This window comes from Ipomoea triloba, chromosome 2 (genome assembly GCF_003576645.1).
Source record: "Ipomoea triloba cultivar NCNSP0323 chromosome 2, ASM357664v1".
NCBI classification, from domain to species: Eukaryota; Viridiplantae; Streptophyta; class Magnoliopsida; order Solanales; family Convolvulaceae; genus Ipomoea; species Ipomoea triloba.
In genome coordinates, this window is record NC_044917.1 from 6,609,183 (window position 1) to 6,628,271 (window position 19,089).

The 19,089-nt window shown below is 34.5% G+C and overlaps 3 protein-coding genes across 3 annotated transcripts; 2 read left to right on the forward strand and 1 right to left on the reverse strand.

The window, feature by feature from the left end:
* Nucleotides 1-83: 83 nt before the first annotated feature.
* On the forward strand, nucleotides 84-1,892 carry LOC116011302 (malate dehydrogenase, mitochondrial). The gene is made up of 5 exons (XM_031250856.1): nucleotides 84-270; nucleotides 368-429; nucleotides 531-652; nucleotides 883-1,000; nucleotides 1,563-1,892. Exons 1-5 carry the CDS (start codon nucleotides 114-116, stop codon nucleotides 1,701-1,703), a joined length of 600 nt encoding a protein of 199 aa, XP_031106716.1. The 5' UTR covers nucleotides 84-113; the 3' UTR covers nucleotides 1,704-1,892.
* LOC116011301 (transcription factor GTE4-like) lies at nucleotides 1,891-6,717 on the reverse strand. Its single transcript, XM_031250855.1, has 5 exons — nucleotides 3,760-6,717; nucleotides 3,626-3,671; nucleotides 3,403-3,531; nucleotides 3,198-3,285; nucleotides 1,891-2,292 (listed from the first exon to the last, which is right to left on the reverse strand). The coding sequence occupies exons 1-4, from the start codon at nucleotides 6,286-6,288 to the stop codon at nucleotides 3,236-3,238; spliced, it is 2,754 nt and encodes a 917-aa protein (XP_031106715.1). The 5' UTR covers nucleotides 6,289-6,717; the 3' UTR covers nucleotides 1,891-2,292; nucleotides 3,198-3,235.
* Nucleotides 6,718-10,605: 3,888 nt separating this feature from the next.
* LOC116010157 (D-inositol 3-phosphate glycosyltransferase) lies at nucleotides 10,606-12,078 on the forward strand. The gene has a single exon (XM_031249433.1). It carries the CDS (start codon nucleotides 10,606-10,608, stop codon nucleotides 12,076-12,078), a length of 1,473 nt encoding a protein of 490 aa, XP_031105293.1.
* Nucleotides 12,079-19,089: the final 7,011 nt, after the last annotated feature.

The following is a 19,089-nucleotide window of genomic DNA, read 5'->3' on the forward strand; positions in this document are numbered from 1 at the left end:
CTTTTTTTTTTTTTTTTTTTTTTGTTTGCATTAACTGTTTACCCATATTATCAAGTATTGATTTTTCTGTGTTAACATGTCCTGGCCCCCAAAAACAATAGGCACTTGTCAATATGATTAGCAACCCTGTGAACTCCACTGTCCCAATTGCTGCTGAGGTCTTCAAAATGGCTGGAACTTATGATGAAAAGAGACTCTTTGGTGTTACCACCCTTGATGTAGTCAGGGCCAAGACTTTCTATGCTGGAAAAGCTAAAGTTAATGTTGCTGGTATGATTTTTAACAAATGTCCTAATATCTTGCTATAATTTAAACTGCAGATTGTGAAAGTCTGTTTATTAATCGACTCTTCTGCTCTATTATTCAGAGGTCAATGTACCTGTAGTCGGTGGCCATGCAGGCATAACAATTCTCCCACTGTTTTCCCAAGTACTATATACATTTCTTTCATACAGTATATCCTATTTTTGAATACATGGTTTGTAACTTCCAACTCTAATTTTTTGACTGAGTTGTGTGCATTACTTCAGGCTACTCCAAAAGCCAACTTGTCAGATGATGAGATTGTAGCGCTCACCAAACGAACCCAAGATGGTGGAACAGAGGTTGTAGAAGCCAAAGCAGGGAAAGGTTCAGCAACCCTCTCTATGGCGTAAGATTCTCTGAATTATCAAATCAACAGAAAGATAATCTGAAATCCCAAAGTTACCTTTTTTTGAAGGATTACTGGTCTTATTGTTTAGAGATGGTTGGAGAGAGTTATTCTGTGCTGTAGCATAATTTGCATCTTTTTTAGTATGTTAGTGTTGTCTGTAAATAATGTTTTGCCTTTCCAGTTTGGTAACTTAGTTATCAACTGACTAAACATTGCAATTCCTGTAGCTATGCTGGGGCCGTATTTGCGGATGCTTGCTTGAAAGGACTCAATGGAGCTCCAGATGTTGTGGAGTGTTCTTTTGTGCAGTCTACTGTCACTGAACTTCCTTTCTTTGCATCTAAGGTAATAACAATCCACTGATTGAAATTTGCAAAATTAATACATGTGCAGTTTCATCCCTGTCATTAAATACCCCTTCTTTTTCCCCCCTTTTGACCACTTTGTTAATTAACGTAGCTCAGATTGTTTTAAATGCATTTTCTGAAAATGATATTAAAAAGGTTCCTCTAATAAAGCAAGGATTTGAAAATTTTGACACCCTCCAGAGTTTGGGGCCTTTTGTGTAGTTTTGATCCTGGTTCTATATTGTCTGGAGACTTATTAGGGAGGGCACTTGATACCTGCCTTCTGATATGATAGTTCTGGCTCTTTATTATGAATTAGGGGGAAGGCTAAGCCACTTAAATTGTTAGCACATGCCATGTGTGAACTTGAAAGGGGAAGGATTTAGTTTCTTCGCTTTCCCTCTCTGCTATTCATCAATTCATCCTGTGTATTTCTTACAATGGAATGCCTATGGTGGTTCAGTAATTGTCTGTTAACTGTCCCGATAGATGGTCTTATGTGCTTTATTACACACGTGATGGTCATTTCTGTGGTTTGATCACTGTCACTTGTTTTCCAGGTGAGAATAGGGAAAAATGGTGTCGAAGAAGTTCTAGGGTTGGGTGCACTCTCAGACTTCGAGAAGGAAGGGCTTGAAAAGCTTAAACCTGAGCTGAAAGCATCCATTGAAAAGGGAATCAAATTTGCCCACCAAAATTAGTCTCATATCCTTTTGCTTTGATTGAGATTCAAGTTTAATAATGTCTAAGAGCTAGTGATGATATTACTTTACTTAACCTTGTCAATAACAACCACCATCACTTTCAGCTTTGTATTCCAAAGATTATTACTACAAAAACCCTGTAGTAGAAGAAATCATCTTACCCAAGAAAAACACCCTTTCCTTCTCTGTTTACATGTACTCATTTTTCTATTCAAAAGCAGAAAAAAGAGAATGTTAATTGTTTAATTGTAAAGCCAAGAAAAACTAATCTAATATTACATACACCACATTCTTTAAATAGGAAGGAGGAGCAACACTACTTTTCTGCAATCTAAATCCCATATTCAGCCACCCACTCAACAACTCTTTGCCTCAAAGTGCCGCATAACTCCATAAGGATAAGATGCCTTTCCATATCCCACCAAAAAGGTCACCTTAAAACATAGATAAACAATTCAATAATGGTTGAGCCATGCAACCTTTTCCATTGTCAAAAAATGAGGCACTTCCATTCTGCACGCAGCACAATTCAAACTAAGGCACTTAACTATCCCAGGATTCATGCTGGGGCTTTGTCCCAAATCCACTGCAAAAATTACAATTTCAAATCAATTTAACACATCGGATGTCACTTCATCAAATCAATGAAACATATACGAAGTGCAAAATATAACATTCCATTTTACCTACAGGGCTTTCTTGCATCAAATCAAATGAAGCAAAAAATAACTGAAAACCAAATATTCAAGAAATAATTTTCCTCAAATTTTCAAAATTGAAAAAAAAAAAAAAAAAACAAGCAAACAAAACTGCATTCAAGGGTTTTTTCATGTCTAGCATAGTACACCATACATACATACATACATACATACATATATAAATAAAGAGCCATTCCTTTGTCAAAATCAGTGAGAAAGACACAGGAGCTAAAAGTCAATGTATGTCTATATCCTTCTTCCCCTTATTATCGAGCTTAATGTCATGGTTGTCCTCTGTCTTCATGCAATCATGCTACCATATTTCCTAATCGTATCTTTTCAGTGAGATACCCAACTTATAATTTTCTCATCACTTCTACACTCTCCCAACTTCATATTGATACTCCAGCAATTCCTTAGTTCCATATGGAAGTACAAAACTAATTCCTGAACCACCTTAAAACCTTCCAATTTGATCATCTTCCTTCCTCAATCAACTCTAGTCACTAGTTGGTTTAACTGATTGATTTCTAGTATATGAACTACATCTGTTTTGTCTCTAAAATAAACAAATAAAATCATGTAATCAACATGAAAAATTTAAGCACAATGAAGTCATCACATTGCTAATTTGTCTCTGTGCTCTGACAACAGTATATCAGTCAAATACTAGGATTATGACTGGGGAAAATACAAGGAAAAAAATATGGATCTATTGAAAAAATGTTGCATCTCCCTATAAAGAGTTTGAATGACAAAAAACGAAATTAAAAATAAAAGTCAAGGGCATTACCAAAGAGTGCTTTTCCATGCAATAAAGAGCACTTTCAGCTAACGCCCAGCATCTGATCCATATGCAGAAGAACTATCGCTATCAGAATCTGCACAAATTATATCCATCATATTTATCCAGAGACCACAAAAATAAGTCCATCTGCTGTTTCCAAAATATACAACCATCACATCAGAAAATATGCACAAGAGAAAATCATAATTACCACTTGAAGATGATCCCGAGTCACTGCTAGAACTACTTGAGCTACTGCTAGACCTACTTGCATTATCCACTGGTTTTTCATCTTGAGCAGGACGAGGAGGGGAAGTAATAAGAGGATAATGTGCCTCTCCTATTCACAAATCAAAATAGACAAATAACATTATATTTCTATCTAAAGCAAGAATATGAACTTATGAAGCACCATTGTTGGTAGAGATACTCACCAATTCGGCTTGCTTTCTGTGAATTGGCAACCACTGGGAAATGGGTCTACATTGACAATAATACAACATAAGGTTTCCTCGTTTACACCAATATGAAAGAGGAATGACTTGGAAATCAGGATTCATACACTTACCATAACAGAAGCATTCTGAGCAGCTCTAGCTTGAGCGATTTCAGCCTTTTTCCTATTTTTGCTCAAACTTTTCTTGTAATTGGTTACAAATCTATCAAGCTCCCAAAGTGTTTCCGCATCAACACTATCTATATCTACTTCGATCTCATCATCATGTTGAGAAAGTGATGAGTTCCTTTTCTTAATGATCTGAACAATAGCATCGAGCTTTTCAGAAGGTAAACTCTGAAGATTTGTGCTAAGTTTCTGTTTTTCCTCATATGTCATATCCCGTTTGTTGGGGTCCTTAGCTTTGGGTTTCTTAGGAACAGGTGTCCTATAATGAAAAGATGGCTTCATTTTGGTATCAACTGACCTAGTAATTGACTCAGACCTATCAAAAGTCCTCATTTGAGGAGCAAGAACAGATGCTGGAGCAGGTGCAGAGACAAATGAAGGAGGAGCTGTCTTTCTTGAAGTGGGAGTGGGCAAACCAGAGTCATAAACTTGAAGACTCCAATTTGGATTAAGATCAGCCTCTATAACTGCCCACCTCTCTTCAAAAATCTTGGACATCTGTTCTGCCATAATGTGAACATCCTGGCCTTTTGGATTATATGTCATGGCATTATGAAACACTAGTCTCACATCCTCCGCAAACTCCCTTGGGGATTTGTACCAATTCTGGGAAAGCCTAGTCTTAATTGTGCCCAAATCCATGGGATGTTTAATAATATCATGATAATCATGCAGCCCAAGAGCATAAGCATCCACCGGTTTATTAAACACCCAACCATAATTATGCTTCATCAACTTCTGAAGCAAGGCACTGCATCTCCTAAATACCTGATTCTTATGCTTCTCAGACCCAAAATTGAAGCCAAAACCATGGCCAAACTCCCCACCATGCTTCTTCCTGTTACCATTGGGCTTCAACTTTTTATTGCTTTCAGTAGGCAACCGATCCTTCCCAAGTAGGAACTCTGAATTTGCATAATACTGATTAGCCTTTGGTGTCCTCTTTTCCTTTTCCACAAGTTCACCAACCCCATGATTGCTTTCTGTGACCAAAATACTCGGTGGCCTAAACAGGCTAACTTCTTGGTGCCCCACTGAACCAACCTCTGAGTTCACTCTCACTAATGTTCTATTCTTGATAACATAATTCCGGGGAAACTGTGGATGCCCATATGCACCAACAACATTGCCAGGAACAGCACCAGTGCTACCAATATTAGTAACATCAGCAGTATTATCATACGCAGTTAGCTGAAGCTCATTGGCTTCAAGCTTCTTTACTAAACCCCTAACCTGATAGAGCTCACTCTCTAGTTTCCTCCTAAGATCCCTAATCTCGTCTACAGGCCTTGCTCCTGACAAATGAATTCTAACCCTATCTTCTAGCCTAGTGATGATAGGGCCAGCCTTCACCACTTCAAAAATCTCTGGTTGGTACCCAGATAACAGCTCATTCATGTGATTATCCTGCACCATGGGCTGGCATTGGGTACTTCCATCTGGCTCTTCTATTAAATTGTCCTGCGTCATGGGAGGGTGGTGCCTAAGACTTCCATCTGGTTTGTCTACGGGATTATCCTGCACAACAGGCTGGCATCTGAGATTCTCATCGGGTTCGTCTATGTGATTATCCTGCATAACAGGGGAGCACCCCGGGCTTCCATCCTGCTCATCTGTGCGATTATCCTGCACCACAGGCTGGCATCTGATAGTCCCATCTGGCTTGTCTATGTGATTATCCTGGGCCACTGGCTGGCATCCAAGACTTCCATCAGGCTCATCTATGTGATTGTCCACAGCATCGGGCTGGCATCCAAGACTTCCATCAGGCTCATCTATGTGATTGTCCACAACATCGGGCTGGCATCTTATGCTTCCATCCTGCTTCTCTATGTGATTCCCCTGAACCACGGGCTGGCATCCAATGCTTCCAGCAGGCTCATCTACATGATTCTCCTGAACCAAGGGCTCGCATCCGATATTCCCATCGGGCTCCTCGATGTGATTCTCCTGAGTCTCGGGCTGGCATCTGATACTTCTATCCGGCTCGTCTATGTGATTATCTTGCACCATTGGCTGGCACCCGTCGCTGCCATCTGGCTCCACCAGGGGCCCACTTCCACCATCCTGTACTTCCTCGCCATTCGAGGCTACCGCTTGCTCATCCCCGGCGCTTACATCCCGATTAGAAATCCGATTCAAAGAATCACGCGGTTCCGAAATCGCCTGGTCCTGATGCCGCGCATCCGGTTCTTCTTTTTCTTGCTCCGCTAATTTTGGCTCCTCGAATTCTAGGGTTTGCAGATTCGGTCCCTGAACATCAATATTCTCCTTCTGGATTTCGTCGTTGGAGTTAGTGGCCTGCGGTGTCGCTGCAGTGGCGGTGGCGGTGGCGGCGGCGGTGTTTGTAGCTCTGTTGTCGTTATCAGAGATAAGAGCGGCCTTTCTTTTCCCCTTTCTGGTATAGACCTTGCTAGCGTCGCCCCACCGCAACCTCTCTCTCGAATTCAAATCATTTGTACCCGAATCCATACATGAAACCGGACCCCGACAAAACCAACCACGAAGCCTGACAGACAAACGAAACCCTAACACCAATCTCCGAAGATCGAACCTCAACCAAAAACAAATGAGGGCAAAACAAAACTAGGGTTCGAAGAACCACCGATGCGCAACCCGAATCGAAAACCCTAACCCGGTTGACTCGGAAAAAAAGCTCCGATTTTCAGAACGATACAGGAATCGAATTCGTACGGAAGCTCGCTAGGGTTTTTCGATAGTGAAAAAGGAGAAAACAGAAATTACAGAAAAGTTGAAGGATCTGTACGGTAAAAAATTTAGAAAAAAAAATAATTCCTATTTTAAAAAATATATTTTTCGTAAAGACTAAAGAGGGGGAAAGATTTTTAGGGTTTGGTACAGAGAGAGAGAGAGAGAGAGAGAGAGAGAGTGAGAGAGAGAAGAAGCAAAAACAATATTTGGGAGAGTTGTGTGTGTTGTCCGGTCCGAAGTCTACTCGCGCAACCTTTTTAGTACGGAGTATTTATTTATTAATAAATGTAAAATGGGGGTTTTGTTTTTTGAAGATTCCAGAAAGTTGCTTCACACGCGCTTCCTGAGACGATGATCTTGGAGGCAGTTGTTGCCACGTCGGAGGATTGATAGCGGCGTGATCTATGCGATGACGTGATCATTGAACATCTCCGGTCAAACAACCAACAAATCAAAACAATTTTTTTCTTTTTTTTTTTTTGTTTTTCGCGGTCAGATCCTGAGTAAGATTCACCAGTAATCCAGCATCACTTCTGTGAATTCATTTTCTGTTTTATTACTGTAATACAGACTTATTGTAAAATATTTTTTTTTTGTATTTACAAAATTCCTATAAGAGACTTATTGTAAAGTATTTTTTTAATATTATAATAATAATAGACATTTGCTCTCACTCTTCTTCCGCCCCAACCATCGTCGCAGCTCCGTCCGCCTCCAACCACCGCCACATATCTTCTTCTTCAGTTTTCTTTCCCTTTGAATAAAATAATAGTAGGTAGGTATTGGAGTTTGTGTTGGTAGTCTTGAACTCCCAACCATACTTTGATTTTACCCACTTTTTATTTTCTCTATTATTGTGTTTTCCTCTCGTTACTTTCACGAGCATTTTTCCTCTTTTTCCTCTCGTTACTTTCACGAGCTTTTCATTTTCATTAACATAAATCGTTTAGTTTGGTTTCAACAAGTGTTGATCTTATCCTGGGCGAGCAAAAAAGAATGATGATGAAGACCCAGATTTTTGATGAAGCTTTAAGTTCCCTGAAGGAACATAGCTTCCTAGTTATGAAACAGTCTGCGATTCAAGTTTTCTATAGCATAGTTAGAAAATTTGTTTCTATGTTTGACTGTAAGGAATGATTTACCATTTCATTGATCATTGATGTAAACGTTTTATGTTATGAATTAATGGAATAGCTACGTTTACCTTCAAAAATAATAATAATAATAATAATAATAATAGACATTTTATATTTATATTATTCTGTATTATTATAATAATTAAATTAGTGCACACAAAAAAGAAACTTGAGACATTTTTAACTTTTTTTTTTCTATTCTTTTGCCACTCTTTTCTTTTTTGGTAAAATTAAAATATAATAATATTTACTTAATTTGATTTGTTCATTCCAATCATTAATAAAAGTGAAAGATATTATTTTTTGAATTATCATCCTAAAAAATTATAAATGTCATACTATAATTATTTTTAAAATGCATTGTATTCTCTTTGCTTAAATAAAATCTTATTTGTTGTAGCACAAATTTTAATTTTCTATTCCAAAATTATATATATTGTTTTGATCTACTATGTCTTATACAAAATTTCTCTCTACTTTAAGAATTTAAATTCAAAATTTTATTATCTAAACAACCTTATATGGAAACTAAATTAATATTTCAAAATATGAGTGAGAATTTGTACGGAATAGTTCACATATAACGATAATTGATATCTCAATCACATACACAAGGAAAACATATGAATTTGTATAATATAATTTTATTGTATAACACTACTTGAGTTACTTTTCAATAGTATCGATAATTCTATTATATTCATATTACTTTTAACTAGGAAGAATTAATCTATATCTATATTTTATACTATTACTAAAATCACCCTCTTGAACTTTCCCGCTTAAACTTTTATTAATATTAATTAATTTATTTATTGGTAAAATCATTAATAAAGCATAATTGGTAAGAAAATAACGTAATTTATAAGGAAATATTCTTTGGTAAGAAAATAATGTAATTTATCGATGCAACGAACGGTAATATCTATTCAATGGTAATATTCTTTGCACATTATGAGTAATAACGTAATTTATAAGGAAATAATTAATTATTATGTTATTTTATAATGAAATAATCGATATATTATAGAATTACTGTTATTTATACTAATAATACACCAATACAACTACATGCATAATATTTTTGCTACTTATTCGAATGGTAATTCTGCATAGAGATGGATCCTTTGTACTATTTAAACACTTCATCATGCTAACCCTATAGATGTAAGCTTCCAACGAATTTCTGCGTTTGTAGTCTCCTATTTACACCAAATAGGCATGACTTCAACTCAAATCGATATTGTTGGACGTGAATTTCATCCTAGAGCGTGAAGGCTTACACTAAATTCCTTATGTTTCTAGGATGAAGTTCACGTCCAACAATCTCGATTTGGGTTGAAGTCATGCCTATATGGTTAGGATAATGAAGTGTTGCCCGCATGGGCAGCTCAACTGGTCACAGGGGTGAAGTTTGGGAGAAGTTGCCAATGACCGAGTCTCACCAGTTGTAGTGTGGGAGCCACCTCTCAAAGTGAGGGGGTGTGCAGTAAGTAAAGGTTTAGCCTCTATAAATTTGTACCATTTTTAGTTAATGTTGCATTCTTTAACATTTTAAAATTCAAAATTTTCTGTTTAATTTTGAGTTTATTATCATTTTAAATACGCAAACTTCACTACTATTAAAATAAATATTACAAAAGATTAAATTACAAATAATTTGAGTGAAATGACATTAGTATCTCAACATGACATACAAAATGTGAGTTATATAATAATTTTATTCCAAATGATAAAGAAAAACTTTTTTTCTTGTGCCTTGGAGGGACTGGAAGGTCTCATGATTAGTAAATTCTTCTCGTAGTCATGTTCCTAGTGTCCTTCTCTAGAATATTCATCATGCCGTCCAGAGGTAGTTCAAAATCGTTGTAAATTTTAGATGAAAAATAATAAGTATATTCTATAGAGTAAAAGACTCTTATCGTGATCTATTATAATATGTTAATTGTCAAATTATATTATGTATTTAATTGAACAATCAATTAATCATTGCATGTCACGTTAGAAAATATTTTTAATTGGTGTACTAAACAAGATATGGAAACAAAACTACAAAGTTTGATTCATCATTCTCACGGATGGAAAATAATAAGCATACTCTATTGATACATATTTTAATTTTATTAAAGGAAATACATAAAAAAATTATGAATTTTTTAATCAATCAGAATATACCACGTAAATATACATATTACAATGAAAAGAATGTACATAGTTTATTAACTACTACTCATAAGATAGTAGTAATTTTAAAGGAAAATTGTACTTTTCGTCCCTAAGTTATAAAATAATTGTAAAATTCATCTTTGAGAGTTGATCATATTTACTTTTCGTCCTTATCATTAGTGTTGCACTTTTAGTTCTTTCATGCTCACTTTTCGTATCTGAATTATACTAAAATTGCATATTTTGTCCCTAATGTTTTATTAGTAAAGGGACGAAGAGTGCAACATCAATAATAACTTAGGGATGAAAAATGAGTATGACCAATACCTAAGGACGAATTATATAATTACCTTATAACTTAGGGACGAAAAGTATAATATTTCCCAAATTATAAATTGCTTCATTATTTACATGTGTAATGTTCACATGCATTTCTCAAGATATTCAAATAATGAGTAATAATATGCGACATTTGTAGCATATATAACGTGGAAGTCAGCAAGTCCTTCTACATAGATTCTTCTTCCTTGCATGGTGGCTACTATACCCCGGAATGAAATTTCCTTATTTTAAGGTATAAAATAAGAGTAGTGTACTTGAAAACGAAGCAAAGTTGACAAGAATTTAAGGAAAGCCATGTGCGCTCACCTCTCACCGGAAACTAACATTGACAAACTCGAGGAGATCCACCATTCATGGCATGTAATATAATTAAGCATTGAAATTCAATTCAAACTATCATTATTCTTGAAAAATTCCATTCCAATAATCTTCAATGGGTTCAAAGCAGCATTCTTTCAAGTCTCACCATCATTCCTCCAAGCAATTCCCCTTAATAAGATCTTCTTCAACCATCCTCGTGATAGCTCTCTTTCTTGCTTCTTTGGCTTACTTGTTTATTTCACTGAAAGACTTGAAAGAGCCCTTTTTCTGGGCAGAGGAAAGTTATAATAATAAGTTCAGCGGCGATCTTCGAGATGCGAAATTCGCGTGGAATAAGCTGTGTTTCGGGGCAACAAATGAGAAATTAAAGCTCGCGGTCTTCTCCAAGTCATGGCCGATCGGGTCGGATCCGGGCGGAATGGAACGCCACGCCTCCACGCTCTACACCGCCCTCGCCGCCAGGGGCCACGAAATCCACGTTTTCACGGTCCCGTCGGATAAATGGCCGCACGAGAATCTTCACGACGGGAATCTTCACGTTTACTTCGCGCCAAACGAGTATGGGAGGCTCAATTGCACGGAAGCATTCGAGATTTTCCATAAAGAAAATAAGAAACGTGGGGGGTTTGATTATGTCCATACAGAGAGTGTGTCTCTGCCTCATTGGAGAACAAAAATGGTGCCTAAAGTGGCTGTCACGTGGCACGGGATTTGGTACGAGATTATGCACTCAAAGCTGTTCCAAGAGCTTCTTGAGAACCCGAAAGGCCACCGCCCAGCGCCCATGCTTGAGCTTCAAGAAGCAATGCCACGCCTGATCGACGAAATCAGGTTTTTCCCGAGCTATTCTGAGCATATATGTATAAGTGACAGTGCAGGGGAGGTTCTGGTGGACATATATCAGGTCCCTAAGAGGAATGTACACATAATTCTCAACGGGGTAGACGAGTCTAGGTTTATTTACAACAGAAAATCAGGAGAGGAGTTCAGGGAAAAACACGGGGTGCCCTCGAATGCCACTTTGATTCTCGGGGTAGCAGGGAGATTGGTGAAGGATAAAGGGCACCCGTTGCTCTTCGAGGCCTTCTCATCGATCATCAATCGCTACCCGGGCGTTTTCCTGCTAGTAGCAGGGTCAGGGCCATGGGGAAACAGGTATGCAGAACTGGAGAAAAATGTGAAGGTTTTAGGGGCATTGGATCCTTCAGAGCTCTCAAAATTCTACAATGCTTTGGACCTTTTCGTGAACCCGACTTTAAGGCCTCAAGGGCTGGATCTAACTCTAATGGAAGCAATGCATTGTGGGAAGCCAGTTCTGACTCCAAATTTCCCAAGCATAAGTAGGAGTGTGGTGTTGAATGAGGGGTTTGGGTACACATTTTCTCCCAATGTTAGGTCATTTGTGGAGGCCTTGGAGTTTGCCATAGCAGATGGCCCTGAAGTGTTGCAGAAGAAAGGCATGGTTTGCAGAAAATATGCAGTCTCAATGTTTACAGCTACCAAAATGGCATTGGCTTATGAGAGGTTCTTTCTGTGCATGAAGAACTCTAGATATTGCCACTACCCTCTTCCCACTGACTGTTGAATCAAATCTATTCATGTTTTACACAAATCCAGATTCCCTAGCTATAAAGTGTTACTAAAATTTTCCTTATATTATATCAAATTTTTTTAGTATTTGATTACAAGTGAGTGGAGTCAACCAATTCATAGACACCTAATGAATATAACCTGCATTATTCCAAAGTTATTTAAAAAAAAAAAACATTTTCCATGAATGAGGGGAGAAGGAGCGTTTTGCTAAATCAGATAATGAAGCTAAGCTATTATAAGTTGCACTCTATTTGAATTGTGATCCAGATTGGCTAAATTAATACAATGACAGCCACTACGCCATTTCACACCATTAGTTGCCAACAAACAAGTCATAAAAGCATATATCCAATGACAAACTAGGTTGAGATAGTTGAAAGTTACCAACCACAATAGTAACATACGACCAATGACAAATTAGGTGATAAAGTCAAGGTCTAGGACTTGATGCTAGTAGTGATGTCCGGACTAAGGGCATCAAACTATAGTCACACATGTACCGCTCGTTAGTTGTCACATTTCTTATCAATCTGTCAAATTACCTAACAAAGTCAGAAGACCAATTGCACCTTAGACTACTCTTGGACCAACCCAAACCAACCACTAACAAGCTCCGCAAGTGCAAGAATTATTGTAGTTTAAACCTAGGGAGATTCCTAAAATGTCGAACTATAACCCTAATGAAATGATTTTTTTATTAATAAAATCGACCACTAGCCAATAAAAGTTCTCTTGATCTAGTTATTCAATTTTATGAAAGATGAAAATAATAAAATCAACTAAAAAGAAATACAAATAAATGACAAGAAACAATATTGGGAAAATCAAGGATTTAATCAAGTTTATCCATTTATTCAGTGGCTAAAGTAAAGATAGAGATTTCTAATATTCTAATTCCTAAGTGTGAGAAACCGCTATATGATGTAACTCTCATGCGATTAAAGTCACTAAAAGTCACTAAACTGTGCATATTTTATTCTAGTAAAAAGTGTATTTTCTAATCAAACTCTTGCCAGGCGCAGATTTCCAATTTATGACTTTATGTGTAATCTAAATAATTAACACTTTTTAAATAAGTTGATCAATGTTAATTTTGTTGTAAATTGCTATAGTGACATATTTATCAATTGCAATAGAAATATTTATTGATTAATTAAGACTGTAAGACATTACACACATAATTTTGAGTACAAAATGACAAGTAGGTATGCTTTAAAGCGGAGGTCACACAGTTACCTCTTAAATTAACAAAAGAGAAAATTAATTACAAATTAAAATCATATCTCCATGCATAAATTGAGTAAATAATATATGCTAGGGAGTACTTATTTGTTTTATTATTATGAGACTAAATTTGACAACTACCCTCCATTATTATAAATAAATAAACATGATTAATGATGTTTGGGGTCAGGCCCTCCTGGACTGACCCTGTTAACATCAAACTTGAATGTGTTCCTCGTACGTAGCAAACTGGCGTTGATGATTTCTTCAGCCCTGGCCCTCAATGCGCCAACCTTTTTGGGTGATGATGAGAATGGCTTCAGAGCACGATGAGATTCGCAGACCAAACCTGAAACCAAAACAAGAACAAAGCACAACCAAAACCTAAAGCCTGCACCCATTCTATTCTATGTATGTGTTAATTGAATTGAAGATGAGATAATGCACAACCAAGTTCCCAATTATAATGATGAGTGTACAATTGTTGTGGTTGGGTGGTTTAGTGGTTAGATATATATAGTCCTTAATGTACTTAAATTTCACACTATTTTAATTACAATAATAGATGGACGGCTTTAATTTAAGGTATCATTTTTGGTCCCTATTATCGACTGATAATTATTTTGGTCTCTCGATTACTTTCAAAACTTACAAATATTATTAAAAATTTAGATTTTTTTGGTTGTTGTTGTGCATATACGCCAGCGTATTGTGCGCGCGCACGCACATATACTAGACTAGCTAGAATCAACTTGAATTACAATTAAATATAATGATCTTCTTCTCCAATTTAATTTATCTAAAAAGTCAATTTAATTTGGTCCCCATTATCGACGGGTAATTGTTTTGGTTTCTCACTTTTAAAACTTGTAAATATTATCTCTAATTTTAGATAAAATTTGAGAAAAAAAAATCAATAATCAATTATAGTTAATTGTAATTCAAGTTACTTCTAATCTAGTTTATCTATGTGTGCGCGTGACAAGAAAAATTGTTCAATTCTCATTATGAATTTTTCTTTCTATTTGCATATATATTCAATATATAATGTGTCTAAATACATAGGAACTAACTATTCTTTATATATAAATAAGTTAAAATATTACGGAGTATATATATATATATATATATTTGTAACTATTGAAATTTTGGCCTTTATCATCAATTTTACTTCTCCCAATATAGTGACATTATTTTCACTTTTAATTTTTAACTATCAATTTGATTTCTTTTGAACCTTCAAACTCACGATTCTTTACAAGAAATAGTATCTCCACCTGCAGGTTCATACCTATGACCACTTGTTGGAAATGGTAACCGAAATGTCATAATACTTCATGGTAGTTAGTAATTTTTTTTTTAAATAAGGTAAATTTATTTTATTTTATTTGAAAAAGTTATAAACCGGGGATAAGATTGCTTCTTCACAAGCTTATCCCCGCCCGACCGGCAGCTGCTAGGTTTCCCGATCTCTCCTAAACTTCCCCCGGTATTCGACCCGAGCTGTATGAGGCAAAAACTCAGTCATTCCTTGGTTTGGTGAATTACTTACGACGGTTCATCAAGGGATTTTCTACTTAAGGTGCACCTACTCTTACTAGAAGTCTAGTCTCTCTCAGGTCCTGTTTCGATCTCTAACTAACTTACTTACTTAATAGGCCGGAAGAGAGATATTCAGAAAACCCAATTCCTGTCTTAAGAACCTGACTCAAATTATAAGTGTTTAAGAAGACCGGGCTGAAGTTCTTGTATGAGAATGTGGTGATTCTATTTTTTTTCCCTTTAGAGCTTGTGATTGAGGAATGCATTTGCTATGAGTGATCAGATTAATAAATAATAATCAAATTAAGATTATAAAAAATGAAAATATTAATTGTCAGAATTAATTGACCAAAAGACAAAAGTAACATTATATTAATTCTTTACGTTTTCATATTAAACTCCAAAAGAAGTGAATATTGAATATAATTTACCGACATTTTGTCATTAACTGTTTGAAGATGTATTATCATAGTCACCTACCAATATAATACATCCGACATCTCTAGCTATGTGATAATGCCTTTCTTCCATCAATTTTTGTTTTATCTTTTGACTCTTGTATATGCTCTCAACTATATAAGATATAGTTAATATAATATAATGGCAACTCCATTCAAGTTGATTAGATAATCTATCTTCTTGTATTTTTTTACTGACAAATTTATAAGACAGACTTTATCCAATACGTACCTTTGGACAGTGACTACAAGGTTTCTGTAAATTAAAGAGTTAATATAATGTTTCATATATTGTCTAAATATACACATCTAGGAATTGCAATCTTTAAATACTCCTTACTACAATATCCATTTCTAAAAATAAAAATAAATTCTAAATGCTAAATGTTTAATAAGCTTCTAACATGTATTCACTTTAGTTCATGGAATGCAATTTCATTGTAAATTTCGTTGCGATTTTGCAACTGAATTCATTATGTTGTAATTTTTCATTGCAACTCAAGCTGGTAAATAACTCCAACTTTGAATTTTTTGGTTATAAAACTAATTATATGATCAATTTGATTGGAATTGCTACATGGGCAGCTCAGTTAATCACATGGATGAAGTTTAAAAAGAAAGACCAGGGATTGAGTCTCACCAACAGTCAACTAAGTTACTTGTGCGCAGTAAGCAGTTGCCATGATGCCCAATGCTCTGCCCCCTTTTGGAAGGAAGAACTTAGTCTATCAAATGGCATTCATCATTTAAAAAAAATTACTATGAGAATCAAACTAGCACGTAATTATAGTATATAAAGTTAAGCACTATAAATATATGAAATATAAAAGTTGATTACACAAAGGCTATTTAAAGTGTATATGGGAGTAGTTATAGGATAGAGCATATGAGATGCATGTGTGCCAACTCATGACGGCTTGGCCTTATGCAGATGGTGCTTTAAAGATTGGCCGCCTAGCTTGGGAAATGCTCCAGCTTCAACATGATTATATTGCTTAACTTCAGTCTTTTTTTTTCTTTTTTTCTTTTTTTCTTTTTTTCTTAAATTGCTGAACTCTTTTACAGCTTGACTCTGTTACAATGCTCAACTAGATAAATCAACCATAAATCAAAATTTATAATTATAGATTAGAGTTTAATGCATTCTCCAACATAACTAATAATGTCTCCTATTCCAATGAACAAAAATTAGTCGTGTAGTCATGGTTGAAAAAATTACTAGGACTATTTTTTAAAAAAAAAACACTATTAAAATTTTTTAAGACTTAAAAATTATAAACTATTTAATACATTTTTTTAGTATAATTATTTAATACTTTAATAGTTAATACTAGCATATTACAAGTAAATATCAACCTAAAAACTTCTAGGATTTGAACAATTTAGGGTGAATGAAATAATCTATTTAAAAAAAAAAAAAAAGAACAATAGCTAACTGACCGGCTAGGCAGTCGAGACCACCGATTATGGTGATACGCTAGGGGACCGACCGACTCTTAGGCGCGATTTTTGCATTAGTGTGCGTAATTGCTACACTCATCAAAATACTTGCATGCATGACCAAAATTATTATTCATCAATATATACATGGACTAGGTTGGTTTTGGTGAAGAGTAATTAAGGTATATGAAAAATTCGAAACTTTTGAAAAATATTTCCTGAATTTTCAAACGGACCATAAGAGTGTTATTTCTCACACATTGTCTATATTTCGATGAAACTCATGACAAAACTTGATGTAAATAATTTAAAAAATCTTAATACTAGGCTTAACTTAACTTGATCAAGTAATTTGATATGACTTCAAGACTTCTGATCAAATTAAAGAAATTCACATCGTCTTATCCACATTTCCATAGGTGCCTACTTTGTGTCATGTAGAGATAGCATATACTATTTCACTTTTTAATTAATTGGTCCACAAAATCTGCATCATAATCTAATTAACATATTTATAAAATAAGATCCAAAATTATATTTATATCTCTCCAGCTTTTCCCAACTTCTTTTCCTTTATTTATTTATTTATTTATTATTATTATGCTGCGCTTTTGGAAGGACTCAAATATTCAATCCACCATTGTGATTTGTGGACATTATATTAAGAGGGCATTTGGTTTGATATTAAAATAAAAATATAAATTACTATTAGAACAAAAAAATATATTAAAATACTTAAGAATTTATCTACAAATTATATATTAATTCAAATACTTATAAAATTTATTGGTTTACTTACAAATTTTTGTAATGAATTTTTTTTTTTTTTGAAATTAATATTCGAATATGTATAATTTTAGAACTAAATTGTTGACCATCTATCCATCAACAATGACTTAGCATAGATATAAACAAGATAAGGTTGATAATTATTTATCCACTTAGCATACTTATGGTAGTTAGGTACATAAATTAAATTACACTATACTCCACAAATCGGACAAATATATATATAAAGTTGAATGTTTTACATTTTTATTCTAAATTTACTTTATAATATTCATTTTCTAATTATTTTTTTTAGTTGAGACAGAGCGCATGCTTCAATTAGGTATCAAAGTCAAGATATATAAATATAAATGTGCAATCTAAATATCAGTTTAGACTTTTAATTGAGATAGAGTAAAAAAATAAAATGAAACAAAATAAGTGTTAATATGTCAAATTTTAACTCCATAAATATTTATGATCATCGAAGATGCCTTTGTACAAAGAATCGTGTGTCGGTGTGTGTGTGTTTTCTTTTCCATTTGGATTGTGGTGGCGCCGCCCCTCTGTCGTGTAGCCGACTGGCTGGGTAGAGAGAGGCGGGATATATATTATTAATTTATTATTTACACAAAAATAAGTGAATTATATTATTTATTGTTATGAATATAATAATAATGTGTGGCCATTATCTCAGTTATTGTATTTCTGGACATATGAAGATTCAAGTGTCCTTTGGAGCACCGAAGGGTTAATGTTGTTGCCTATATATAGGCCTATGTATTTCATTTGTAAATGTATCAATTCATACGATGAATAAGAAATTCCCTTCTCTCCATTCTCTCTTGCACTTCTTTGTTATTGTTCTTGCATTTCATTCCAAATCTATGTGTTGGTGTTGTTGCTTGCAATTCCTTTAGTTTCATAACATTTATTTATTTGTTTTTGTATTCAAAAAAAATATTATTTATTTTTTTGAAAACCGAATTATATTATTTACTTAATTAGGGTAGTAGAGTAGAAGAGATTTGACAACAAACAGATGATGTGTCTGTTTCTACTTTTTGCACGGATATGAGCAGCTCAGTTTCTAAAGTTTTGGTTATTTGATTTTTTCAATTAGTAGTTTTTTAAATTTTCTTTTTATTTTTTTTTAGTACGATTGACGCTGTTACAATGTACTATCTATTTTAGTTTAAGAAAAAGTGTCAAATAGATAATTAAATTTTTTTTCCGTCTTACTTTATTTGTCTAATTCGATTAACGAGATTTGAATAAAGTTATTTTTAATTTATTTTTTCATAATATTAAGTTTAGTATTAATATATAAAATTTATATATTTAGAAACTATATTAAAATTACTACTCGTATTAAACACACAAAAAAATAAAATTTAAAAATAATTAAAAATTACTAAAGAAAATAAGTAATGAAGAAAGAGTTAGCTTGATTAATGAAATGAATGAATAACAAACATGACAGGTAAAATGAAACATATGAAGTATATGTCTTGTGATACACCTGCCCTGCGGTTGTATCGGTCTTTTTCTAGGAAAAAACACAAAACTCC